This window comes from Oscarella lobularis, chromosome 2 (genome assembly GCF_947507565.1).
Source record: "Oscarella lobularis chromosome 2, ooOscLobu1.1, whole genome shotgun sequence".
In the NCBI taxonomy this organism is placed as follows: Eukaryota; Metazoa; Porifera; class Homoscleromorpha; order Homosclerophorida; family Oscarellidae; genus Oscarella; species Oscarella lobularis.
This window is the reverse complement of record NC_089176.1, coordinates 1540490-1566838: the sequence shown is the minus strand read 5'-3', so window position 1 is coordinate 1566838 and position 26349 is coordinate 1540490. Positions and strand designations below refer to the sequence as shown.

The following is a 26349-nucleotide window of genomic DNA, read 5'->3' as shown; positions in this document are numbered from 1 at the left end:
TTTAGCGCAATACGTTCCAAGTTGTAATTGTCTCAGACGAGCGTATGACGTACGTATTGTTCAATTACCCAATCGACAATCGACTTCAGTGGATTGGTCGCCCGGGTCAAAATCCGGCTGTCGTCGGATACATTGCGAACGATTTGAGCACTTTCGAGAATCATCCATTGTCTGGTGCGGTCTTCGCTCGTTCAGTCTCTACCTTGTCGAACGTTGGCGTTACTGGTCGGTACCTTTATCGAGTTTCGTTGACGGGAAATCGATGTGAAAATCGTGGCGCTTGTCTTGATTGGTATTTCCAAGACCTCTCTTTTTACGGAACGATTCCATTTTGGCAACTGTTTGTTCAGCCGTGTCCGTGCACGCTACGTCAAGCACTTACCGATTTCAGATTTGTTCAAGTTGGTTCTGCCCTAGATCAAGCACTCGGTCGAGTGTGCTTCGTTTCATTTTTTGGCGGTTTCGCCGGTCAGCAATCGGAGTGTTGTTATCGAGCGTCTTTCTTTGGTCGATTTATTCCGTTTTTCTTCTTCGGAACATTTGGAGGTGGATCGTTGATCACCCAGCCACCATTGGCTGGCTCAGCTAATCGTTTTCACTCGCTCTTCAATCCGTTCATTCACGAACAATTTGACGTGATACCGCATCGGCAGTGCTGCCTTGATTCGGACCTATGCAATCTTTATTTCGAACGGCGACCGCCACCGCGGACGTGCATAAGACGATTTCCAATCTTTTTCGTCTGGACATGGGGCGATCCTCATTTCACAACATTAGACGGCAACGAGTATACATTCAACGGACTCGGTGAATATCGCATCTTCAGGTCAGCCGACGAGCGATACGAGTTCCAAGGTCGAACGCAGATCGTCGAAAACTCGACGGCAACGGAATTTTCGGCATTCGTCGGACGGCAATTCTCGACTGGTGGTAATGATAGCTCGACAACAGTACACGTAGGCCTTATTTCGGCAACCGAACTCCGCATCATGGTTTGTTGCTACGCTCCCGACGCTTCGCTGACAGAAGCGCTGAGCGAGTTTGATGGATCGTCGTGGCGCGACGTGTCAGCTAATTTCTCCGCATTGACCCCCAATGGCGTTCTCTTGCTAGACAACGTTGTTCTATCTCGTGGCGAAGAGAATGGATCGCTCGTCATGTCGTTCTCATCCGAAGTTACCGTTAGCATAACAGCACGAAGCGGTCTATTGTCATATGTCTTGGGTTTGCCGGACGCGTTTCAAGGCGAAACGCGAGGCTTGGTCGGTCGATGGGACGGGGATAAGACCAACGATTTCGTGTCTCGTTCGGGCGAGGAAATCTCCGTCAACTCAACAAGCCGAACACTTCACAACCGTTTCGGAAAAACATGTAAGTACCACAAGTTATTTATCTTTTTCGTCTATAATGATGTGGATTAGGGCAACTCACGCAAGCGGAATCTCTTTTCTACTACAAGGCGGGAGAAAGCGTGTCTACGTTCTCTAATCCCGATCACGTACCGTCTTTTATTGATGAAAGACCACTGAGTAACTACACGCTAGCACAAAGACAACAGTGTAACGACGATCGACCGTGTCTATTCGATCTCGACGAGACTGGCAGCGAAGAAGTCGCACTCACTACTCTTCAAGGTCGAGGTGGCGTAGCTGAAGCATCTGAAATCCAAGGTGAGTCTTTTCGGAGGCGTTCTATATTGACGCAAAGACTGTTCCAATCTCTGCTTTAGCGAATAATCCTCCTGAGATAGTTGGACCCGACAACGGCACGTTTCGAGCTCAACTTTACGTCGAGTCTGTGTATCAATTTCACGTTACTGATGTCGGAGATAATTTCACAGTCTTGATTGAACGTAGTCCATCTATCGATGAGAGCGATTTCACGTTGGAATACAACGGCAATGAGTACGAATTGCGTTGGACGCCAGGAGGAGTCGGTGCCGTCAGTTTTACTATTGTCGCCAATGATAGTAAAGGAGCCGTTAGCGAACTTCAACTGCTAGTGAGACTGTGTCCCTGTGCTTTGCAAAACGGAGCACAATGTATCGAAGTCGATACCGACGGTGGAGACGATGGATTTGTACTGGAAGACTGTCAATGCGGCCAAGGAACGATATTAATCTAGTTTTAATCGTGCTGTTGCCTTATGAGATCCTTATTTAGGTTGGACAGGAGTTTTTTGTGACGTGGACCAGAACGGATGCACCGATCCGGGCTGTCCGATTGGCACAAATTGCACAGACATTCCCGCTCCTGGGACGGGCGCAAATTGCACGGACTGTCCTGCCGGCAGTGAACTTGACGGTGGCAAGTGTGTTGGTAAGGAGTTCTTCTGATATGGTTCCAGCTTTGCCTTGACCGTAGTTGCGTATTCAGATATCGACGAATGTGAAGAAAATGTGGACAACTGCAACCAAACATGCATCAATGAAGCTCCTTCTTTTCGCTGCGAGTGCAACGACGGATTTCGATTGGAGAATAGTTTTGAATGCATTGGTAAAAGCAAGCGTTTGTAATATATCGTATTGACACTTTTTATTAGATATTGACGAATGCGAGGAACTGCGACCTTGTCAACAGCTGTGTTTGAATGCTCCAGGGTCATTTTCTTGTGGCTGTTCTGATGGCTTTATACTCAGTGGCGACAACGAATCATGCATTCGTACGTGTTTCTTCCTTGCTTCATGTTTTGATATAATTGAACTTGCATTTTTTGTTTTCTCTAGCTACTGAACATTGCACGAGCTCGAATCCTTGTCAGCAGATCTGCTCGAGAAATATCAGTGACGCGTCTGAAACGTGTAGTTGTTTGAAAGGATTTCAATTAGCTAATGAACAAAATTGCTCTGGTAAAGTAGTGGTGTGGTAAGATTAAACGTTAAGTATAATGTACTGTTTAGACGTTGACGAATGCAATGAAGGACTGGAAAACTGTGATCACAACTGCACAAATGTGGATGGAAGTTTTGAGTGCTCGTGCAGGCACGGATTCCGCTTAGCGCCCGATGGACACAGTTGCTTTGGTTTGTCAGATGTTCTTCATTTTAGGCTCACTCATAATTTTTTTGCTTGTTTGCAGACATAAACGAGTGCGTAGAAGCAAACAACAATGGAAGTGCGTGTCCGATTATTGGCCAGTTGTGCACTAATAATGAAGGAAGCTTCGTTTGCACATGTCCTCCTCTCACCGAGGAAGTCAACGGAACGTGCGCAAGTACACCAACGTCTTTGCTAATGAAATATATTAATCAGTAGAGTTTTATTAGTCGTTGACGATTGCGCATCCAATCCTTGTTTGAACGGAGCGGTATGTACTGACAGATTTGGCACTTTCCTGTGCACATGTTCTTCTGGATTCTTTGGACCTCAATGCGAAACCGGTACGAATTGTATTAAGTGCACTTCATTCTTCTGTCCAACGTGCTGCTCAAAAATAGAAGTGAACGAGTGTCTTTCTATGCCATGTACAAATGGTGGCACATGCGAGGATCGGCGCGGCGACTTCTTCTGCTCGTGTCCTCCTGGTTTAACGGGAAAGACGTGTGGTGAAGAGACGGATGAGTGCTCGACCGATCCGTGCCTCAATGGCGGAACGTGCACTGATCTATTCCTCGATTTCACGTGCAACTGCAGTCTAGGCTATACGGGTCGTACATGCGATATAGGTGAGTTTATTTTTGCAAAAGGAGCTTTTTTTGTGGTTGAATTTTCTTACTTATTTCAGACATCAATGAATGCGAAAGCAGTCCTTGTCAGAATAGTGGCACTTGCGAAGACTTAGTTGGGCAATTTACGTGCAATTGTCTCGAGGGAATTACAGGCATTTATTGCGAAACAGGTTAGATCTTAGAATCTAAACAGCTCTGTCTTATTGTTCATCGCAGACATCAACGAATGTTTGTCAATGCCTTGTCAAAATGGAACGTGTGAAGATCTCGTAAATGAATTTAACTGTCACTGCTCTGTTGGCTATACAGGCACTTTTTGTGAAATTGGTGAGCATAGCCTTTTATTCTAGTTTTGTTCCTATTCGATTTGATTTACAGAAATTAATGAATGTGATCCGAATCCGTGTCAGAATGGCGGGACGTGTTTGGACAAAATCGGTAGTTTCACTTGCGATTGTCCACCAGAATTCGGCGGTTCGCGATGCCATTTAGGTGAATAATCAAAGAAATCTGTTTTTCTTTGATACACTGTTCTTTTAGGCGAAGCTCGCTGTTCGTCTCGCATTGAGAACTGCACCGATTTTATCGAGTGCACAAAACGCGTCTTTCCTTGTGATCCGCCCAACTATCTCGATACGTTCTTAGCTCCTGCTTGTTTTGCCAAGGGAACTATAAGCTTCAACTTATGGTTGAACGATGTATTAACCTGTCTCGCCAATTTGACAAGCAACACTATTGCCGACGTGTACGGTGTCAATCGTACGGTTACGCCGTTCGCCGAAGAATGCCGTCTCGTCGATCATCGTCTGTTCACTGGCCTTAGAGACTGTTTACGGAGGGATAATCTGTGCAACGTAATGCTTACAGGGGGTGATGCGGTATTGCTGCGAGACGTTTTGGAGGAATCGTCAACTTATCGAGATGTCAACTTTGACATAATGCTGGACGTCGTGCGATTGTGTCCGGATGGCTCGCCAAGCAGTGTTGTACTTAGACCTGTTTTGGAAGAAAGAGGCTTTTTGATCTGTGGACGGGTTGACTCTGCACAAAACATGGGGTTGCAATCTATCATTATTGATTTGCTAACACCTGTTTTTGAAGGGTTGATTGGTGGAACCGGTTCGACTTTGAAATTAAGTGATAAGGCATTGTCGGAGTGTGAAAATCGGCGAAGGAACGGTGGCAATCGGTTCCGTCGTTCAGTCAACGAAACGTCAGGCGTCTTTGGCATCATCAGCAACGGCACCAATGCTACGAGCCTAAACGATTATTGCCAGGCACTAAATAGCGGTCAGAGTGACAGTAACGTGACAGTTGATTGTCCAGTGTGCGGCGATGGCATTCTCCAAGTTGATTCTGAAGAATGTGACGATGACGGTAACGACGATGGAGACGGATGCTCAGCCGCGTGTGTACTCGAAAATGGATTCGGCTGCCGAGTTCCACCAGGAGGACAAACGATTTGTCTCAACCAAACGTGCGGCGATGGAGTACGAGTTCCCGGGGAAGATTGCGATTCCGGTTCGAGCGGCTTCGGCTGCGATTCGATCAGCTGCACTATACTAGATGGCTTTGTGTGTCCGGTCAACGAGGAATTCAACGGGCCGAGTCAGTGCTTCAATTGCGGAAATGGAATTCTTGAGTTCTTTGAGCAGTGCGACACCCTGAACGGCACAGGAAATGATGGAGACGGATGCAACGACACATGTGGCCTTGTCGACTTGTTTACGTGTACTGGCGTGTTAGGAGAGGAAAGCGAATGCAAACACGTCGCCGTTGATTTTAACGTCGCCGATACGACGACACTGAATCGGACAGTTCTGTCGCGTGAGCCGACTTCGACGGTCCTGCTGGCACCGAAACGGGAGGATTTAAACGCATCTGCATTTGGGAATGAGGTTCTCAGTTTAGAAAAATTCATGTACAGTAGATCGGGCTAATTCACTTTTTAAGGACTGGAAAGAAATCGTAATTGAATTGACTAATCCTGTGAACTCTCTGAGAGAAAGAGTGCGTTCTGATTTTTCTACTGTTTACTTTTTACAGTTTTTCTGCGCAGGTGACCTATAATCCAGATGAAGCAGTTCTTGCGGGAAAACTTCGCTCTGAAGAAAAAGATGACATTGTCGGTCTCTCTACGTTGCAATTTATAACTGCATCTGGCGGGTACGTTACAATCGAAAAGGTGTTAGAGAGATTAGAATAATATTTTTAAAATTCAGTGAAGGGATAAAAGTTGTAAGAGGCGCGACACCAAAAAATTTGACACACGTTCTTCTTGCCATTGGCTACTTTAACTCTGAAACAAATCCGGATTTTGATCCAAGGTATCTTTACTTAGGTGGCATACATAATCATGCTTACTTTTCGCATATCTTTTATAGACTTCTTCTTGTCACTGTCATTGATTCGAATGGCTTTTCAAGTCCTGTCATAGGCGTGACGGTGCAGTTCGTTGGGAAGAACGACGATGAACCTGTCTTAGCGATTGGAAGTAAGTTTTTGCTACTCAAGTCAGAAGTAATATATAGCTGTATTTTTATCTGCAGCGCCTGTTACGCGATACGAGGAGAACAGCCCAACTCCTATTGACGTCACAAGCCATTCTCTTAGTCTTTCGGACCCAGATCATGAAATGTGACATTTTTATTGTTCTTCCTATGTGCAGCTAAATCCCTGCCTGTTTTACAGCCATCTTATGCAATCGGCTACGGCAAGAATTTTGCCAGGTGGAAGTGGGACATTGCAGATCCGAGATCATGTTGATGTTGTCGAGTCAGAGGTGCGTGCTTGACTGCCGTTGTATTTTCTTCCAACGCTTTTGGTGTAAAAGGTTCGAATGGTTGGGAAAGAAATACGTCTTACCGGAAACGCATCAACTGCCGTTTTTGGAGCTCTTCTCAACAATGTCACTTACAACAATTCGTAATACAATTCATAGTTACATTTTTGCATTTTGAAATTCTTTATTTTAGGGCGCCCGATTTTGAAGGATTGGACAACGTTGTTGTTGAATTCAGGGTATTTGACGGAAAATCCGCGGCAACGGCAACTGTTCTGTACGTCGTCAGCGACAATGGCAAATTTGATTTTTTAGCATTTTTTCTCAGCATTGTCCTGATTGATTTTAACGTTGCTCCGATCATAACATTCATGCCAGACTCTCTGGATTACACAGAAGGCCACCCATCAATTTTCTTTAATGGCTCGGTCACCATAACAGATGTTAATGACTTGAACATGACAGGGTAATCTATCTTCACCAATAGCTATGAAACTAATTTTAATTATGTATTTCTCACAAAGAGCGACAGTTAGTCTTGTGAATGATCACATTGGCGATGCTTTGGTTTTGAATTCTTCCGCTGCGGCGGCCTTTGGTATAACTATTGAAAGTGATGACAACCATCAGATTTTGGTAAGGCTGTCGTGCGTCGGCGCAAGGAAGTTGTGTAATTTTTTCGCAGAGACTGTCTGGAAGCGCTGAAATTAAATATTACCAAATGGTTCTGTCGTCTTTTGGTTTCGTCAACAATGTCAGTCCTCCGGTCAATCTTTCATCGGACACAAGGTATGTACCATAGAATTTTATCACGCTTTTATGTTTATTTTGGTTCCAAGAACGGCTTATGTGATTGTGAACGATAGCCAAAACAGCAGCGTTCCAGCCGTACTTCGCATCTTCGTCACTCCTGTCAGCGACGGCCCAATTCTACGATTTTCGCCGTCCAGTCAGCCTCCTCAATTTGCTTCACTAGCAGATAGATCTCATTTGATTACCTACACCGAGAACGGATCACCTGTGAACATCTTCCCGGCGTCTACCGTTCTGATTGACGTGGACAGTTTGTTTGCTGGCAATGCGACGCTGTCATTTGGCACGTCGCGTGCTGGAGACGTCATTGCAGTTGATGAAAGCGTTGCCAATGGATTCGGAGTTGTTGTTGTTGGATCAGGCACTCACGCTGTCTATCTGAGCGGCGTCGCCTCTTTGGCGGTTTACCTTCAGGTGCACATTAGCGTTTTTTCTAGGTGATGTCTTGACTTTTCGTGTTACTAGATATTGCATTCGGCGACGTATGACAACACAGTCTCTGAACCAGCGAGAGTTATGACTCAAATCACGGTTACTGTTTGGGACAAAGAGGGATCAGCAAGCTTGCCAGTGTTTGTGAACGTCTCCACGGTATTTGTCAACGATGGTCCACAATTGGATTTGGGCGTCGGAATAGGAATTGACGATCGCATAAGATTTAAAGAAAATCAGAACGTTGGCCAGAACGTCGTGAGTCGACCACACGACGTCATTATTGACGATTCGATTGAAGGGAACAGCATTTCCAAAATGACAGTAGAATTGACGTAAGAAACGGCAATTAGCGGTGTCAATACTGATACCACGTCTTGCAGAGCAAACTATCCTCACAAGCTTGACGACGATGAGTATATCTTCTTACGAAAGTCGACAGCCTGCGCAGGCCTAACAGTGCGTAGAAAAGAGTCCAAAATTTCATTTACATATATTTGTCTTAGTATGAACCGGATGGATCGGGTAAACTGCTTACGTTTACCGGTATAGATAGTGGCCAGGTTTGCATAGTCAACACGTGGCACAAGTGCATGCTACCGTACAATGTTTTCTTTCTTTATAGCTGTATGCATGCGTGGTTGGAGCTCTATTCTACGCGTCTTCGGCCGACGAACCAACAATTTTTATCAACGGCATGTCTCTTGTGAAAATTGGTCGCAAGGTGTAGATTACTATAGAGAATGCTTAATCTCATGAGTGACTAACTATCATTTTTACAGATCGTTTTCACTGTTTTTGATGATGAACAACCACCTTCAAATAGCAGTGCTGTTTCACATGTGGACATAGCTACTGTCAACGACAATTCACCGGATTTTCTTATCCAAGGTGGAAGGGACTGCATTGCTGAAAAAACCAGCCGCCGTCGTCGTGACGTGGAGAGGAAAAAAAATCCAAGTGCAGAGATGCGCACGGAGACGTTCAGTCAGAAGCGAAAGGTTTGTCTAGGAGAGTGTTAGAATTCTAATGTACGAGATTATGTTTCTTGTCTATTTTTGTAGAGAGTACAAGTGACGTCGGTTCAAGTCGAAGAAGCATCAAGCAACAGCCTCCGTCCAGGAACAGCGGTTATTGTCAAATTCTCACACGACACAAATACGCCGCCAGTTCTCAGTCAATCTCAGTTGCTGAAACTCGTCACCTTCTCACCAGATCATTTGAACGATGTTCCTACTGTTGGATTATGGGATGATCATCGCACTTTGGCAATCGTTTTTCCAACTGGGGCCTTCTACCCTGGCGGCGTGGCTCCAGTAAGGACAAAGGACATTGAGCTCACGTTCATGGGCAAAGATAACGGTAGAATTGTGATTAGTTATCAGCGTGTGCTTATGAAAGTGTTTCATAGTCGATCCTTGCGACTCGAATCAGTCACAGAACGACGGCGTTTTTCACTCTTCTGGCGTTCCATGCCGTGTCACTGGCACCTATGGCGTGTCGTATGAGAAGCCTACAATGCCAAGAAAGAAAGCCGTTGTTGTCGACGAGGAGACGATTCTCGTCGACTGGGTTGTCGTGGCTTTGGCAATTTCGGTCATTTTTGTCACTGCTGTCGCAGCAGCAGTGATTGGTTGGCGTCACAAAAGGTACAGTACAGTATATGTCGATGTAACTCGGCTATTTCTCTATTTCTCTCACGCATTATTTTTATTTTAGAGTCCGTCATCTCTACTAAGCAAAGACCTCATGCTGAATGCTTATTTGCTGTGTTGTTGTTTTATGTCATTGTTTGTCTGCTGAATTCTTGAGTGTTTTGCGCAATATTTACCATTGTCTTTACTTGAGCTCAGTGTTGGTCTCGATGCCCGTATGCTTCAAAAAGTTGCATAACTTTTGCCAACGACACGTGCTCGCCCTTGGTAAAATTAGTTTTGATCAGCATCCGGGCGCCAAGCAGACATTCTGAACGTTTCCTCTGCTCCACATTCGATTATCTGATCGCCAAACGATGTCGTAGGTACCACGGATACTAGAAGAAGGGGATTGGAAACGCGAGTTAGATGCGTGCCACGGTCACGTGTTTCGTATAGTTTAGCAGAAGTGAGCCGCCCCTTTTGCGACGCCAAACCGGCGTAGACTTCTAAGCGTGTACTACGTTTTATTGTTCAAATCGACGTCTGATAGGCTGCAGAAGCCTGTCGATTTTTGATTCACTCTTTTTAGTTAGGCTGTTTGCAGTTATAGAGCCATTCGTCTCAGATTGGGTCTATACCTCGCTGACCTGCACCGACAACGGGCTTACGAACGCGGGATTACTTTGCTTTGAGCCGTCTTTGTCCAAATAAGCAGCTGTGGTCAGTGTGGAGGAGAGCAGATGTAGCTCATCTAGTAGCCGGAAACTGCACGTGAGGACTCGATTCTCTAGCGCCCGACGACGCTTTTTTTGCCGCCCGAAGTCCTAAAGTGGCAAAGAAGATCTAAGCTACTAGGATATTTGCACTAGGCACTTTCCGAGTCTGCTTCTGGTGCCTAAAATTCGTCGTCATTGAAGAAAGCCTACTAGAAGACGAGTAGGACTGTGAATCAAAAATCGACCACTTTTAGACAGGCAGTAGAAAGACATTCAGCAGAAAAGCGAAAGCAGAACAATCACGGTTTAGGCAGTAGACGCGGAAAAAGGGAGACGGTGGTAAGTCGCGCAAGAAGCCAGTGGACGTCACCAAAATCCCACACGCCGTAATCTACCTTCAAAAGCATCTCATCGAATTGGTGTTTGTATTGGTTTCTGCTGCTAGAGCAGAAAGAAACGACTTTTAAAAAGAGGTGTGTCTCTAGCGCGCGGTAGCGCACAACCCCCCCTGCCTTCTTCTAGTATCCGTGTAGGTACCTACACGATGCCACGGCTCTGGCTCACCTTAGCCTTTGCTGCCGTTATCGCGAATGCCTACGTGGACGCCTCCTTGTCATCGAGACAGCCGAAAAGCAGACGCAATGCATCGCCTATTGCCTATAGAACAAAACAGATTGTACAGACGAGGTAGGAGAAGCAAGGAGAGGGCCCTCGAGCAGAAGCGCACCCTTTTCTATTCTTATCGCGGCTTTTCGTGCATATTGAACGAAAAAAGGCTGCGGCTTCATTGTTTTCTTTTCTAGCCGAGTCCAACTCCTCTCCATGCAAGACGCCGAACGAAAAGTCGTTTTTCTCAGTGCACGAATTTCTGCACGGAAGCGTGCAAGGAAGTGAGGAAACGTTGGCGTATTCATCAAATGGATGCTTTTAACGTCAGAACCGGTTTAGAATAACAAAACCACATCCGCCGCCGCCGGCGACGTTTGCGGTTCATTATGCAATTTCGCGACGACGCCGCGACTACTATTTGGCGAGGAAGTGCGGCACACCGCGGAGCGGATATGTGTCTTTCTTTATTTATTTATCGCGGTTTTTTTCTCAGTGAGCGATAATAGTCTGCGGTTAGACGACGACTCGATTCTGCGCTGGGATCCTCCTTGGGGAAATAGTAGTCAGGATATTGTCTATTTGCCTTTCATCGCAAAAGCAGGGAGTCCGAAGTGGAAGCCTTTGGAAACTCAGCTAGTAAAACAATCACTTATAAGATAATTAGATTCTTAGTTTCCTTTAGGAAACGACTGTTGATATTCGTCGACTTGTTGACGAATTGGAATGCGATACGGACTATGAATTCCGAGTCGACGCCTATGGTAAAAACGGAACGCAATATACGAGAGTGAAGTACAACAAGACAAGAAATTCTTATCAAAAGGGTAAGCATGAGAATCAATAGATTTAAAAATTAAACATGTGTGTATATAATAGATTTGTGAGAAATTTTTTCAGCCGTTCAAGAATTTCACAGCATCAATTGGAAAAGCGACATCGCTCAGCTCAACATCAAGTTTAAAATAAAATGGATATGTGGCTGAGCGTCGAAAGCGACAACGGCGAGAGAAGACGTTAACCAAAGACGAAAACCTGGATCAGTCGTTGCAGCGTCTCTGCACAAACGTCACAATAACGGTATCTCTTCTCAGAGAGACCCCTAAAAATTTTTTTATAAGCTCCTGTTTAGTTTTTTGTGAAAGATGACAAAGGAGATCGTCATGCAGCTCGAGAAGAAGCAAGTGTTCGTTCCCTGTAAGAAAACGCATGCAATCTTCTAATAAGTAGACTGTCATTATCAAGGTTCGACGACGTCTCCATGTGGTAATGATCCCTTGGATCATTCTCATCTCGTTTTTACTCTACCCATCATCTTCTCGTCTTTTCTTTTTGTCGTGCTCGTCTTCCTCATTGCCATCTATCGCGAGCGACGTCACAGTACGAAAGAGTATCGTCATTTGGAATCGATAGCCTTTTCGCCGTCGGAGCTCGAACCGCCTGTTTTCGATTTCGTCGACGCGCCGGATGCATGGGAAATCAAGCCGAACGATATGACGCTTCTTGACGTCATCGGCGAGGGCTTCTTTGGCCGTTTGGCGTCGTACTCAAGGCGGAAATCAGTGGAATGAGACCGCTGTCGACGTCGCGGAGAAATATGAGCTTGGACGATCATCGGCTCTTGAGTCGGCGTCGAAGCAGCGAACGCAAAATCAAAACAATCGTCGCTTGTAAGATGTTGAAAGGTATGGATTAATTAATAGGTTATTGGTTTTTGCTAATAGGGTTTTCTGTTTAGAGAATGGGACACGTGAGCATCTGGTTGATTTGATGGAAGAAATCAAGCTGATGAAACGTATTGGAAAGCATAAGCATATTGTCAGCATGCTTGGATGCATAACAAGATGCCATCCCGTCTGTATTGTGGTTGATTATTCTCCTCACGGAGACCTACTCAGTTATCTCAAGAGAGGAAGACCCAGGGTATCTATTAGGAATATTTGACTGGGAAGGGTCTCGTTCATCGCGACTTGGCTTGTCGAAACGTTCTCGTCTTGGAGGACAAACTCGTCAAAGTGTCTGATTTCGGATTGACGAGAGTCGTTCACAACGACGGCATCTATCCGCAGAAAACGACGAGACGACTTCCCTTTCGTTGGATGTCGATTGAGGCGATCAGCGATCGCCACTTCACCAAACAAAGCGACGTAAGAGATAAAATGAATCAATAATAAACGAGAATTCAAATTTTTTGTAGATGGTTTTTTCGAGTGGTCATGTGGGAAATTTGCACTCTTGGTATGTGAGACCTTGATGATATGTTGTCCTGCTATCTTTGATTTTACAGGCAATTTTCCTTATCCGTCTATTTCGAGTAAGGATCTTCTTTCACACATACGCAATGGACATCGTCTATCGTGTCCGAAGAATTGCTCAGATCAACTGTGAGTCTTTTATTTTTTACGTACAGTAGAGTGATCACGTTAGCTATAAAATGATGTGTCAATGCTGGGCTTGCTGATCCTGAGAAACGTCCCTCGTTCAGACGTCTTCTTCTGAAGCGATCAAAGAAATGCTCGAACATGAAGGACCAGCCAAACATCTTCGCGTCAATTTTTCCTATTCGTACTCGTTGTGGAATTTGGAGGACATCAGAGAAAGCCCGGAGATCGTCGAAGACCCCGCTGGCACTGTATCAGTTCAAAATGTGACCATTGTCAAAAAATCCTTTCATCTCCTGTATAATCACCAGCCCTGTTTTTTCGTGAAAGTTGCGCGCGCGCTTGCAAGTAGAATTCGCGTGGTGCACTTCGCGAAGTCCGGGGTCCCGGGCAAGACCCGTCATCAAAAACTGCCCGCGAATTGAGCACGTAGCGAAGCTATGTATTTTTATTTCAAATAAACCCGGAACTAACCCGGAAGTATTGCAAAAGAAAAACTAGCGTCCTCCCTGGCGTCTTTCAATGAGAGGGCCCTTCACCCAGGCCCTCATTTCGGGGAGACAGTGACCCATCTGTCCCGGGGGTGCCTTTATGTACCAAGGCACAGGTGGACCGCTATTGTCACCCACCGCGTCTTGCCCAAGTGGGGTGGCAGGTTATCACTCGTGCCACTGGAGTAGGGGATTGAATCCCCTGCGTTTGCGCCGCGTTTAACCTCTCTGGCTCGAGTTGGGCCGGTTTTATTTAGTCACCTCGGGGCCCGGAGGTGAATGGCGACATCGGAAAGCTCTTCATCTGCCTCGTCCGATTGTCCTTAGGCGAGCCTAGAAAAACGCAATTTTTTGTGACGATTCGAACAGTCTTACCTTCAACTTTGCTTTCTAGCTATCTGTCACTAGATCCTCAAGCTCGATGGGCTGCCCCGGATTGGTGCTACAGACTACTTTTCAATGATTTACCTCGCGCACTCGGTTTCCATAACGTCTACGATACCTAGGAGACCAGCTACAATGTCGACTGTAATGCAGCAAACGCGATCTGGCGTTGTCTCGCCCCGACAGCGGCGCAAACCTTGCAAATGGATCGCTGCGGGTTCCTGCTGCAGGAAACAAGAGCGATTAGATTCGTGAACGACATTAGAGGCGCTGCACTTACTAGGAACTCGCCGTACGATCGCTACAGGCCCGCCACAAGGCAGAATACTCCAGACGATTCTTCGAGCATACGGGATAGAAGAGCAGCACGTGCGATTCAAGATATATATGCGCTAATGTTATATACAGTATAATTAGTACCGGACGGAGTAGACAAAGGCTCTTCACCGGTAGGCGAGGAAGTCGTTTGCAGCGAAGGCGTCATTACCAGACGTAGGCGATGGTGAAACAGTTGAATTCGCTACAACACGCGCGTCATTTCGCCGCCTTACGTTTGCACGTTGCAAGGTTCAAAGTCCTGGCTTTGGCTGAAGGCGGCGTCAGTCAGTACATATAAAGTTTGTCACATCAATTTCCAACGAAGGAAGCAAACAGCGCCGTCCTCTTTGCGATTGGCGACGCAAGAGTAACGTTAATTAACCCACCTCCTTGAACTTTTGGCAAAGTATGCTTCCGTTTCCTGCATTAGACTACCTACGTAATGCGAAGGTAAGCACACACTCATACGATTCTCTACGTCCTCCGCGCTCTCGAACTCTTGAGTGGCTTCGCTGCACGACACAGAAGAGCTGCTCCGCTTATTCTGAGTGCCGACAGTTTTAGATCAAATACGTCTCGTCCGCATTCGCGAAGATGGGGAATGATCACGTGCAGCTATCCGGCTACAGATGCAGAAACATTTGCCAGTTCATGACCGATTGATCAAAAACTGATCATCGTGTGATTTATCGGTAGTCGCACCGAAGAAGAGTTCAGCGCAACGCACGGTTGGATGCAACCTAAATGACGAGTGAAAATTAGGTGATTGATCCGAGAATCCGAGACGTGCGTCTGCTACGTACACATTGTTAGATCTAGCGATCGATCAGACAATGCACTGCAATGCGAAGCAGCTGAGTATACCAGCTATAGAATAGACGCACGGCGGCAAAGCCGCTTCGAGAGAAGAAAACGGACAGCAGCAATGCGTCTTGGCGAAGGAGGAAATCCGTCGCCGCCAGCAGATGAAGACGAGACACTGCAAAAGCAGAAATCGACTTCTTGGGTCTTCATTTCAGACGCCGAAGCTCTTCTTCTCGCTTGCTATTTTGTTCGTGGACTCCCGTATGTGTGTAGATTAGGTAGGAGGTGGAATAATTATCTCTCCCTCCAACCTCTTCTAATTCTGACGCGCTCACCAGCAAAAACCAATTTTTATAACTGTGACAAGACAACTAAGAAAGAACAACTAGAAAGAACAAATAAGGATAGCAGTCAAGAGAAGACATAATCATAACACTGAAACATTGACAACGGGTCCTTTCTCGGAAGCCTACTCCATTTGAAAAACCGGATTAGCTACTGCCATTCCTCTCACGTGGCCAGACTGACTAAACGATGGCATTTCGCCTACATCAAAGTTTCCTTTCCGACCATGACCAGAGCTGGAATGGGGTGCTTTTGATTTACTACAAGCAAACAAAAGGTGAGCAGATAACGTGAAGAATATAGACGCATTCGACCGTACCTCTTTAGAAAACAGTACCAAACCGTGATAAAAATGAGAATCAGAAGTGAAATAGCTCCAACGGACGAAGCAACGACAGCAGCAAAAACCGCTGACGTAAAAAAATGGCTGCTGCTACTGGTGGTGGTTTTTTCATTTGTTGGAGAAATTTCAGTCGGCTGGAAAGTTCCTCCAACCAGTGCAACATAAAATGGTCCGATATCGACCATTTCTTCATCGAAGTCTTGCTTATTTTCTTCCACAATATCTGCGAGCACATGAGCGGGTAGAACTTCAATGTGAAACGTTTTCGTGCCGTAAACCATGACGTAGAAAACGACGACCACGTCTCCCTCAAAGAAAGCGTAGTCGTAGATGTGAACAAACAGCAGATAATCGTCCCTTCAAACAAGAACGCGTCGTGTGAAAAATTAAATTATACGTTTGAACGACGTACAACGAGCAATCTTCAACCGGCACTAACGAGCCAGGACAGAACTTATTCGCCGCATCTTTGACGCGTTTTGAGAAGTTCTTCTTAAGCTCCATAAACTGCAAAGAGACTCTGTCAACTATAGAAAAGCAATCCTAAACAGGCGGACTGCACCTCATCTTCCGTCTTATTTCGCAACGTAACGTTGACTAGGCCGTCCGCAACAAGCTGATCAGCGGCAGTCGGGGGTTCTAGATTGTTCTCGTTGAAGGCAATATCTACGTTTGAATGACTTACCATCGCACGACTTTTTATCCGCGGCGAGAAGGTAGTCTGATTCACAGCCACAAGAATACGATCCTTCGTTATTTAGACAAATCTGATCACAGTCGTGGGTGTCTAGGCCGCATTCGTTCACATCTGATTCGAATAAGAACATAGCTTCACGTTTTGTAATAGAATTAAAAGAGAGCATACCAATGCAGGAAACGCCGTCCTTGCCGAGGACAAAGCCGGGCCTACAGAGGCAGATAAACGACGATATTGTGTTCTTGCATAGCTGTTCGCAGTTGTGAGAGCCGTCACTGCATTCGTCAGTATCTGAAACAAAAAATCTTTACATCAGTGGTACGTACTTTGCCAGGTGAAATCGTACCCTGGCACGAGATTTTGTCTTTGGCGAGAGAGTAGCCCTTCTTACAACGGCAGTTGTATGAACCCATCGTGTTAACGCACATCTGCTCGCAGTTGTTGAGTCGAAACGAATAGGCTTTGCTATCGCATTCGTCGATGTCTATGACATAAATAGACTCGATCAAATTACACAACGCCAATAAAGCTAATGCAGACCCGTGCACGTCCTTTCGTTTTGTCCCAACTGATAACCGTCGGGGCAAGAGCACCTGAACGACTCGCACGTATCGGTGCAAATGTGGCTACACGGATTCGATAATCGGCACTCGTCGCGGACTTATGCAAAAATCGTTGATTATTCGCAAAAGCATTAGATGCACACGTGCCGAGACTTACTTTTATACTCGCAATCGTTTCCACAATAGTCCTTATCGCAAGAACACTGACCGGGTGTCGAACAATTTCCGTGGTGGGAACAGTTTCCACTACGATTATTCGAATTGCACGTGAAAATATTGCACAGAGTTCCCGTCCAATTGTCGTCGCATTCGCAATAATTCACTCCAGCACACCGCCCGTGTCCTACGTAAAGGCAAATGCTATAACGGTAAATCAAGAAAGCTTTCTCTAAGATTATAAAACCTGAGCAGTAGTGCAGCTGTTCGCACGATGGCGTTGAACAATCAAAGCCGGTCCAGCCCAGAATGCATGAGCAGGTCTCCGGCGCTTCGCAAGTTCCGCGTCCCGAGCAACCCTTTGTGCATTCAAACTTTTCACACGTGTCACCGTAGTAGCCGCTGTAGCATTGACACTTTGTTTCGTTCAGACAAATTCCGTTTCCACTGCAGTTGGACACCGAAGGACAGACGGTCTTCAGCGTGCACGCCGGCCCAGTGAAGCCGGCGTAGCAGGAACAGACACTGTCGTTTGTGCAGTCCCCGTTGCCGTTACAGTCATTGAGATCGTCGCAAGAGTACTGGTCACATGCGGAACCCTCCCATCCTGGCAAGCATTCGCATGTCCCATTCAGGCACTTGCCATTACCTTGACCAAAAAAGAATTTCTAAGCCAGTATTTTTTTATCTTCCAACTACATTTACCTGAACAAAACTGCAGACTTTCACAAGAACGCACATCGCACTTGCTTCCAGTCCAGTCAACGTTGCACAGGCACTTTTCGTTTCCCAGACAGATTCCACTACCAGAACAGCCGTGCAAACAAACGGCTTTCCTGCGGCAGTCCGCTCCAGTGTAGCCTGGATTACAGCTGCATACATCCGGTTTAATGCAGCTGCCGTGCGCGGAACAGTCTCTCACGCCGGTGCACAAAGCTATGAGCATCAGACAATGTTCGTACAACGCCTTTGCTATGTGACAGAATACCTTGGTCGCATTTCTTTCCGTAGTATCCAACATTGCATTCGCAAAATCCGTTTATGCACTGACTGTTTGCCGGACAGTTAACACAGCCACCTATACGTGAACACTGAAAATAATGCGTTTATCGTTGTCGCATATTAGAGCAACCGGTATTGCAATCGTCTCCAGACCAAGTACCGACGCATTGACACTTTCCGTTAATACAGGAACCACGATTAGAACACTGATTTGGACACTTGCCTAAGAAATGATAGTGTGACTTAAAACGCAAGACAAAAAGTCTTTCTTACCTTGGTGAAGAATGGGTGCCTGTAGCATATCGTCATCGCCTGTTAGACCTCGATCTAAAATGCAGCCCTGCAAAAGAGCGCCGGCAAGGCCAAGAGCTTTGCATTTGTCTTCGGCGACCTGATCGACGACGAGTCACATCCCAGTTAACAAATTCTTATAACCTTGCCTTCTTGTCATTAGCAGGCAACTGGCCAACGCTTCCGCCCCCAACATGAAACGGGTTTGTATAGGCGCCGTCCATTGGGTCATTTGGATGAAAATTCGAGTTGAGCCAGGACCACTCGCGAGTCCATTTCCCGCTGCCTTTCACTTTCCCTAACAAAAAAACGCATCAACGAAGGATAAACACTCAAAAATTCTCCATACAAGAATCGCCGAAATCTTTTGGTTTGGAATAGATTTTACCGGCGGGTCCAGTAAAATCGTTTCTCACATCGTTGTCCATGATGCCGCAGAGGCCTTCAGTCGCATTATAAAACGCGGGTGTTATGCCAAACTCCGTATCCACGTACTGTCGGCCAATTCCTCCGGAGTATCGCACGTGAACCGAATAAACGACACCAGAAGAGAATTGGAAGACGAGATCAACGACGGAGCCGCCCGATCGTCTTGGTTTAACGTAGAGCTTGATGTCGGGCGTCACATCGTACGTCATCGGATACTTAGACCAGTCAGAGGAAAGCAAAGTGCCATTCGTTCTAAAAGAAAAGAAAGGTAACTCAAATACAAGACTTTTAATTCTGCATTGAGGCAAGTAGCGTCTAGTGTCAGCGCTTTCTTTACCGTAAACAGAGATGATCTGCATTTCTAAATAAATTACCTTACACTGTTAAAACTGAAGGTGCTGTGCTAACACAATTTCGAGGTTACAGTCACTGCAACTATTCTAACCTTAGCTTTGGCTCAAAGTAACCTTAGGCGCAGTGTTGTAGAGTCACCAACTTTTAGTGTTGCGATAACGCTTTAGAAGGCACTGTGAATAAGCCGGGAGGTGCTTGCTTACCTATTCGAAAGTTCTTTCTGAACACGTCCAAAGGCTATGCCAATCCTGTGTTAACGGCTACGTAAACCTCATTAAAGATTAATTGCAACATATTTTTGTGAATTTGAATTATTAGCCGCCTTGGTTTGATGATGTGCATGCGTGAGCCCCCAGCAAGCCTACCCAAGGGTGTGGGTAAATTTGCGCGTCGTTATTACGAAGCATAACTTTACCTATAAATTCACAAACATTCACGGCGTTTTTTTGCTACTCTCTATGCACGGATATTCAGTCCTTTAATTTAAAATTATTATGGTAAAGCGATCTTTATTAGTTACAATTTGTGACCTATCAAGGAGCATAAAAATTAACTCATAACTAGTTCATCAAAAAATGCTGAATGTTTCTCATGCACATACTCTTATGGAACTGATATTAGAATCCATTGCAGCCACGAAATTACCCAAAAGAGTTAATGGGAAGTGCCTCCGTTTGACATTGCGTGGTCAGTCATACAAGGAAGCTTGTAGCTAAAATTAGAAATCTTTTGCCAAGTACAGTAGTGCATTTATTCTAAACTCCACCACTTTGCAGCCAAACGACAGACGAGTTAATTAAATCGGTTGCTCTAGCAGCCTATATACAGGGTGAACGCGGTGTGCCTAAACAATCATTGCATGCTAACAGCTCATTGAAGAAATTCGCCGCGTCTAAGCTAGGCAAACTGGTTTAATCGGAAGCTCCAGCAGCCTAACTAGAATGCGGCATGCGCAATTAAACAATAAAAAATTTTCAGTTTACTAGTCAGAGGCGTCAGCAGCAGTCAGAATGCAGTATGCGTAAACTAAACCGGAAGAGGAACGTTTACGGTCCGCTAAAGCAATCCGCCGCGTCACAGCCAAGCAGACGGGTTAGATCGGAGGCTCCAGCAGCCTAACTAACATGCTCTATGACCACAAAAAACAGCAGGAGTTTCTTTGGCCTCTGGAGCGATCCGCCACGTCACAGCCAAGCAGACGGGTTAGATCAGATGCTCCAGAAGCCTAACTAGCATGGGTATGCGTAAGTTAATTTTTTCTGTTCGCTGGAGCGATCCGCCACGTCACAGCTAGGCAGACGGGTTTAATCGGAAGCTCCAGCAGCCTAACTAACATGCTGTATGACCACAAAAAACAGCAGGTGTTCCTTGGCCCTCTGGAGCGATCCGCCACGTCACAGCCAAGCAGACGGGTTAGATCGGATGCTCCAGATCGGATGCTCCAGAAGCCTAACTAGCATGGGTATGCGTAAGTTAATTTTTCTGTTCGCTGGAGCGATCCGCCACGTCACAGCTAGGCAGACGGGTTTAATCGGAAGCTCCAGCAGCCTAACTAACATGCTGTATGACCACAAAAAAACAGCAGGTGTTTCTTTGGCGCTCTGGAGCGATCCGCCACGTCACAGCCAAGCAGACGGGTTAGATCGGATGCTCCAGAAGCCTAACTAGCATGGGTATGCGTAAGTTAATTTTTTCTGTTCGCTGGAGCGATCCGCCACGTCACAGCTAGGCAGACGGGTTTAATCGGAACCTCCAGCAGCCTAACTAACATGCTGTATGACCACAAAAAAACAGCAGGTGTTTCTTTGGCGCTCTGGAGCGATCCGCCACGTCACAGCCAAGCAGACGGGTTAGATCGGATGCTCCAGTAGCCTAACTAGCATGGGGTATGCCCACACAAAACAGCAAGTGTTTCTTTGGCCCTCTGGAGCGATCCGCCACGTCACAGCCATCAGACGGGTTAGATCGGAGGCTCCAGAAGCCGAATTAGCATGCGGCATGCGTGAACTAAGGTGTAAGAAAACCTTTTTTGGTCCGCTGGAGCGATCCGCCACGTCACAGCCAGGCAAACGGGTTAGATCGGACGCTCTTACAGACCATTAGGCACGCGTATTAGTGACATGAGCGCTGTAAACGCTACTTTCGCCTAATCATGTAACTCGGGACGCGTAGAACGATTAGAAAAGAAACTTGGACGGTAGATATATCAAAAAGCTACCAAGTATCGCCGTTCGGAGAGCATGCACGCAGTATATCTTACAGTTGTAAGGAGCTCCGATGGCGAACTATGTCACACCTTTGCACGAGGTTCAGTGCCAATCTGCGCAAGCTCATAAGCCAAATATTTTAGTAACTACCTTCTAGCCAAGCAAATTTTTCGTGCATTGTCACCGAATAGTAAAGCCGCGCCTACCAACTCAACGGATGCGATATTCTCTTGGTGTTCAATCGGAACTCGTCAGAAAAGGGCAAAAATTATTTGACTGTCTTTACCGTTCACGGAGAAAGCGTTTAGTTGAAACTCAATTATGATACTAAGGGAAAACGCAAACCGTCCTTTCAAGTACTGTATTTGCAGAACATCCCGCCCCAACTTTGATCATGCATGCATTCATTTGCGCTACACTGAACCAAATTTGGTGTTAGCGTAACACAAACGGCCCAGCCTTTCGAAACACTTTGAGGGTTATATCCGTTCGGTGCTGAGCTAACGCCAAAATCGCGTTCAAGTGAGTTCTGTTTTTACAGTGTATTCTCGGTAGAGTGTCGCCGCTGTTTTTGGTGCCAATTGTGAGCACGCTCGTCGAGAAGTCGCCAGTTTTCAGTGCTACGCCTCCAGTTAGTGATACGGATCTATACCCGAATAGGCGAAACTGAGCTCCAAAGTCATTCTTTTTGCTACGGCAGGCCCAAAACTCTCCAATTCCCATGTAGTCAAATGATCGGCCTTCAGAAATATAAGTCTCAGATGAAAATCCCGACAATAACATGCACCTACCATCGGCGGTCGAGCAGTGAGGATCGCCCCAGCAACGTATCGGATTTCGTCTCTCACAGCACGCACCCGTCCAACCTCTTTTGCAACTGCACGATGGATTTCCATCGCCAACTGCCGCCTTGCACAGGCCATTACCCGAGCACTCCAAACCATTACTGTGTCGGCACGAGCAGTCCGCCTGGTCGCAGCACTTTCCTGCCCAGCCGGGAAAGCACAAACAGAACGAGTCTCGACCAGCCCCCGTCATCACTCCGTGACCCGAGCAGTCTAAGAACGATGAGCATATTTGTCATTATAAGTCCACAAGCAGAACACAACTATTCGTACCTCTGTCACAAGAGCAGCCTGGTTCGCTTCCGCAAGTCTTCGTACACTGTCCTTTGTCTGTGCTCACCCACCTGCGCCAGAGATCGTCTCTTTTCGTTGCTCGATTCCGTCGCAGGCATTGCGAAGCTTGATAGTCGCACTCGCAGCAGTGTTTGCGGCACGTGTCCGAGCGATTGAGCTTGAACACCTCGTCGCAGTAGCCGTTCTGAAGTTTCCAATTGGCGCATGTTGGCGAGTAGACTCCATAAGAAGTTGAATGACAATCGCAGTTGTCCGGCGCTTTGTCGTAGCACACCTTGTGACTGAAGCAGCATTTGTCCGTATCGTCGACTGGCAGACGTGGAGACAGATCAACGTCGTAGGACGATTGATCGCACCAGCATCCGTACCCGTCCCAATTCGACATTTTTTCGCCCGTTGCGCAATAGATGTGAAAGTGAAGGTTCAGCGGAGTTAGAACGGCTATGTAAAAATAATATCAGTAAGCATTTGTCTAGTCTGGCTACCAAGTAAAATATATAGTAAATTCGTCTGATAATTTAAATACCTTCTACAGTACGTATACAAATTTAGGCTATTATCGTGCGGAAAAACCAGCACGCTGACTATCAATGAATAACTCGAGAATTCAAATTTATAGCATTCTTACATATAACTGCTCCGGGAATGCCGCCGCCGCCTCCACCGATAACGGGAGGCGACAGTGTTGTGGGAATCATGGGTGTTGGAGTCGCAGGCGGTAGAGCCGGTAGAGAAATCGGCGGTCGACCGGCTGCGCAGCGTTGATCCGTAAACACTCTGCAAGCAACGGCACGTTGATTATTCACCGGACACCGAATTGACTGAGACTTCTGATAACAATTATAGTATTCGACGCACGCTCGCTTACGACGACTGCACCAAGCCTTCGTGCCGTAGACGCGAACAGAATTCCCGCGAAATAGAACCGACGACAGTCCGCACGAAGCGTCGCAGTTGATGACCTTGACGTGAACCGAGAATTGGCTCAATACTGGAAGGTCACCCTGTCCGCTCGTGACGGCGACGCACGCGTGAGGAAACCACGCAGGACACGACATCAACGCGTCGCTCGGTCCATCGCCGTCGCCTCGAACGCAACGACGCGTCGTGTCGCACCAGCCGCAGTGCTCGTTGCAGACGCACGCCGAGCACGACTGATACTGGGGGCACGTGTCGACAGCGCAACCGAAACCGGACCAACCGGGCGCGCAATCGCACTTATTCGGAGCGACGCATTTACCTCGTCCGCTGCAGTTGTTCACGAGATTGCATCGGGGCTCGGTGCAGTTGACGCCGCCCCAGCCGAGACGGCACTCGCAGAAACCACCCTTGCGACAGATACCGTTGTTGGCGCACGAACACGAGATGAGCGACTTGCCGCACGTGCGGAGATCGGGTTCGAGGACGAAGCCGTCTTTGCAAGAACATTGAAAGGATCCGTACGTATTGTTGCAATAGTGATCGCAAGGACCGCGTCCATTGTTCGTGGCGCATTCGTTAACATCTAAATAAGAAATATTCCTTACATGACAGTAGTACACAGTAATCTCTTAGCGGACACCTGATGATTTGGGCTTTACTGAGCAATCAGCTTGAAGCTGAAGTCCGCCTGGATAACCGTACGAATCGTAATTCGCAAATCCGTAGACGATAAGGCCGAACTTGACGACAGGCAAAATGTGATGAATCGTGTGAGTCCCTATCGCAATTTTCAACGTCGCCCCCTTGAGTTTCTGACCGGTAATATCGTTCCACACCGTCGCTTTAGGCAACGGTTGATCGTCGAGACGAATGCCTTGCTCTTGTCCCTCGGGAACAATAAGCCCAACGAAATTATTAAAAGCGACGGGCTTAGCGGCCGGCGTGCTGACGGTGTAACGATCGCGAAATTGCTCAATCGGCGGCATGATAAGCATAAACGGATCGGCGACAACGCGATCGGCCTGACTTCCCTGCGCGTACTGCACGAACATCGCCGGCTTCGACGTCTCGACCGACAAATAGGACGACGACGATCCCTTGAACTCGTGATACGTTCCCGCCGACAAACCCGACTTGATGACCTTGCCGTCGACGGTGACGTCGGTGCCGTCGTGAGCGGCGACGACACGAAAGATGTCGCCGGCGGTTCGCGTCGCCAGCGGCGCCGTAGCGTAGCGACGACCCAACGTGGCGACGGGCGGAATCTGCTGGACGAGATGATCGCACGCGCCGATATTGGAAGGAACGTTGGCGCATTCGTGTCCGGCAAAGACGGAGACTATTTTGTCTGAGAAGACTCGAGTTCCCGTCACGTCGTCCGCTTTGAAAAGAGCCGTTTTGATGCTATTGAGAACAAAGGAGTGGTTCTTGTTAGATGCGTATGACTTGGAGCCGTCATTCAAGGTAAATGGAGCCAAAACGGTCACCGTTGTTGTGTCTTCGATAGCAACCACTCCGAAAACGCTCGGACTACTACTCCGCGTTTTGTACGACGAGACGACGTATTCATATCGCTGGATGTACGTAGGAAGGGCGAGAAAAGCATCGGTGATATACGGAGCTTGATTCAGGCCGTACACGACCATGTCTTCAGTAGATGTGATGAGAAAGCCGTTATTGCCATTCAATCCAAGTCGCATTGCGTAGGAACGAGGAGGAACTACGCTGACTAGCGTGTTTGCTTTCAGTGAACCTGTTTTTTGCCAATTTTGACCCGGACAGCTGACAGAATAGTTTAGAGATTTGTCGGACGTCAGAAAAAAGACGAGATTTGAAGAGTGGTACAAATTCGGAATAAATCCCAGGACAAACTTTTTGCCCGAGTTGCTGTTTTGATTGCCTAAAAAGAAGGAGAACGAGTCGCTCAGAAAAATCGAAGCACGTGTATAGATCTAACTCGATGACCGTTATAAGCCAATGAGCGAGGTTGGATATTAATGAAATTAAAAGTTGCGGGGACTCCTAGCATAAACAACTAACTAAAAAAATCGCTCATTCCTAAACGCTCGCTTTCGCGTTCGATTAAATACAAAAACTTACAGCAATTTTCGTCTGATCCGTCGTTGCAATCGACGACGCCGTTGCAACGTTTAGAGCTGGCAAGGCACGTGCCGCTCGTTGTGCAAATAAATTCGCTCGACAGACAAGCCTTTGGCGGCGTCGCTGCACTGGCCCAACGTAAATGAGTGCAAGCCGCTAAAGTTGGTAAACAACTATATCACCCGACCCCACCCACACCCCTTTCAAATCACCTTGTCGTACCTATCAGAGCTAGCAAAGTGATTACGTTGCGTCCCAACATGGCTCAAACTTGCAGATTGCACCACACTTCTGCACCACACTTGCCAGCGCAAGAAGATTTCACGTGAGTATCAACACGTGAGGAGGAGGTACCAGGCTCCGCCCGCGGTATGCATGAGCAGGCGTGGTCATGAACTTCGCCCGCTCGACAAAATAATTTCAGTGGTACAAGTGGTACTGTAGTGGGTTTCGTCGTCAGTAAAATCCGCGAAAAAAACTAAAATTCTTATTCTGCAAATTATGGAAGGAGGCCAAATGTATCCTACCCTACTGACTGCGATTCAGGAGGGTACACAAGCGAAAGTTTCGCCACAAGCGTTACATAAATGCGACTTTGTCTAAACAGCAAAGCTCTTAGCCTCAAAATCGAACGATAAAATCTGCTTTACTGTAGCGCTTGAACCGTGCTTGAACAGACGAGCATCCCACTCGCAAACTGCGCAAGAAAACCAACCACAGAAGCCACTGTTTACTCTAGAATCCGTGCTGAAACAGACCCATTTTTGTCTG

General features: G+C 46.8%; 3 protein-coding genes and 1 long non-coding RNA gene across 9 annotated transcripts in view; 2 read left to right on the top strand and 2 right to left on the bottom strand.

The window, feature by feature from the left end:
* The window catches only part of LOC136199958 (uncharacterized), a 29927-nt gene extending 20386 nt beyond the window's left edge, over positions 1 to 9541 (top strand). For all 6 annotated transcript variants that reach the window (XM_065990259.1, XM_065990261.1, XM_065990260.1 and 3 more), the window contains 35 exons: positions 6 to 1371; positions 1422 to 1670; positions 1730 to 2108; positions 2164 to 2318; positions 2376 to 2495; positions 2542 to 2661; positions 2726 to 2848; positions 2900 to 3022; positions 3079 to 3213; positions 3266 to 3379; positions 3437 to 3664; positions 3724 to 3837; positions 3884 to 3994; positions 4046 to 4159; positions 4208 to 5565; positions 5621 to 5677; positions 5727 to 5833; positions 5890 to 5994; positions 6052 to 6161; positions 6217 to 6304; positions 6359 to 6449; positions 6501 to 6592; positions 6643 to 6726; positions 6778 to 6915; positions 6974 to 7085; positions 7135 to 7238; positions 7289 to 7676; positions 7728 to 8029; positions 8078 to 8153; positions 8201 to 8257; positions 8320 to 8418; positions 8477 to 8695; positions 8759 to 9056; positions 9106 to 9343; positions 9414 to 9541. In XM_065990259.1, the coding sequence (XP_065846331.1) occupies positions 6 to 1371; positions 1422 to 1670; positions 1730 to 2108; positions 2164 to 2318; positions 2376 to 2495; positions 2542 to 2661; positions 2726 to 2848; positions 2900 to 3022; positions 3079 to 3213; positions 3266 to 3379; positions 3437 to 3664; positions 3724 to 3837; positions 3884 to 3994; positions 4046 to 4159; positions 4208 to 5565; positions 5621 to 5677; positions 5727 to 5833; positions 5890 to 5994; positions 6052 to 6161; positions 6217 to 6304; positions 6359 to 6449; positions 6501 to 6592; positions 6643 to 6726; positions 6778 to 6915; positions 6974 to 7085; positions 7135 to 7238; positions 7289 to 7676; positions 7728 to 8029; positions 8078 to 8153; positions 8201 to 8257; positions 8320 to 8418; positions 8477 to 8695; positions 8759 to 9056; positions 9106 to 9343; positions 9414 to 9432 (7593 nt within the window). In that variant the 3' untranslated portion in view covers positions 9433 to 9541. The remainder of the gene's footprint in view (positions 1 to 5; positions 1372 to 1421; positions 1671 to 1729; positions 2109 to 2163; positions 2319 to 2375; positions 2496 to 2541; positions 2662 to 2725; positions 2849 to 2899; positions 3023 to 3078; positions 3214 to 3265; positions 3380 to 3436; positions 3665 to 3723; positions 3838 to 3883; positions 3995 to 4045; positions 4160 to 4207; positions 5566 to 5620; positions 5678 to 5726; positions 5834 to 5889; positions 5995 to 6051; positions 6162 to 6216; positions 6305 to 6358; positions 6450 to 6500; positions 6593 to 6642; positions 6727 to 6777; positions 6916 to 6973; positions 7086 to 7134; positions 7239 to 7288; positions 7677 to 7727; positions 8030 to 8077; positions 8154 to 8200; positions 8258 to 8319; positions 8419 to 8476; positions 8696 to 8758; positions 9057 to 9105; positions 9344 to 9413) is intronic.
* Positions 9542 to 10650: 1109 nt separating this feature from the next.
* LOC136199969 (uncharacterized) lies at positions 10651 to 13514 on the top strand. Its single transcript, XM_065990292.1, has 11 exons — positions 10651 to 10734; positions 10851 to 10937; positions 10996 to 11085; positions 11150 to 11292; positions 11339 to 11480; positions 11533 to 11733; positions 11786 to 11850; positions 11899 to 12338; positions 12392 to 12800; positions 12851 to 12891; positions 12941 to 13514. The coding sequence occupies exons 3-6, from the start codon at positions 11043 to 11045 to the stop codon at positions 11538 to 11540; spliced, it is 336 nt and encodes a 111-aa protein (XP_065846364.1). The 5' UTR covers positions 10651 to 10734; positions 10851 to 10937; positions 10996 to 11042; the 3' UTR covers positions 11541 to 11733; positions 11786 to 11850; positions 11899 to 12338; positions 12392 to 12800; positions 12851 to 12891; positions 12941 to 13514.
* Positions 13515 to 13547: 33 nt separating this feature from the next.
* On the bottom strand, positions 13548 to 15242 carry LOC136199970 (uncharacterized). The gene is made up of 3 exons (XR_010673266.1): positions 15031 to 15242; positions 14190 to 14967; positions 13548 to 14133 (listed from the first exon to the last, which is right to left on the bottom strand). It is a non-coding gene; the product is annotated as an uncharacterized lncRNA (long non-coding RNA).
* A 130-nt stretch (positions 15243 to 15372) lies between these two features.
* On the bottom strand, positions 15373 to 26349 carry LOC136199959 (neurogenic locus notch homolog protein 1-like). Its single transcript, XM_065990265.1, has 25 exons — positions 26229 to 26349; positions 26106 to 26177; positions 25801 to 26056; positions 25579 to 25734; positions 24119 to 25378; positions 23186 to 24061; positions 22537 to 22998; positions 22210 to 22476; positions 21962 to 22158; positions 18778 to 19111; positions 18578 to 18726; positions 18411 to 18528; positions 18268 to 18360; positions 18124 to 18213; positions 17841 to 18071; positions 17383 to 17784; positions 17137 to 17322; positions 16957 to 17076; positions 16763 to 16900; positions 16585 to 16707; positions 16405 to 16527; positions 16282 to 16358; positions 16132 to 16226; positions 15696 to 16076; positions 15373 to 15636 (listed from the first exon to the last, which is right to left on the bottom strand). The coding sequence occupies exons 3-25, from the start codon at positions 25838 to 25840 to the stop codon at positions 15501 to 15503; spliced, it is 6054 nt and encodes a 2017-aa protein (XP_065846337.1). The 5' UTR covers positions 25841 to 26056; positions 26106 to 26177; positions 26229 to 26349; the 3' UTR covers positions 15373 to 15500.

Bases quoted from the DNA above. Each gene is read 5' to 3' on its own strand.
- LOC136199959 (XM_065990265.1), bottom strand. From the start codon at position 25,840: ATGTTGGGACGCAACGTAATCACTTTGCTAGCTCTGATAG. The intron at 22,477-22,536 runs GTACGAATAGTT...CATCGTTCTTAG, and splicing joins AGGCTGCTCTTGTGACAGAG to ACTGCTCGGGTCACGGAGTG. The intron at 19,112-21,961 runs CACTGTAAAAAC...TTCTTTTCTTTT, and splicing joins GCGACACTCTACCGAGAATA to AGAACGAATGGCACTTTGCT.
- LOC136199969 (XM_065990292.1), top strand. From the start codon at position 11,043: ATGCAATTTCGCGACGACGCCGCGACTACTATTTGGCGAGGAA. The intron at 11,086-11,149 runs GTGCGGCACACC...TTTTTTTCTCAG, and splicing joins GACTACTATTTGGCGAGGAA to TGAGCGATAATAGTCTGCGG. The intron at 11,293-11,338 runs GTAAAACAATCA...AGTTTCCTTTAG, and splicing joins AGCCTTTGGAAACTCAGCTA to GAAACGACTGTTGATATTCG.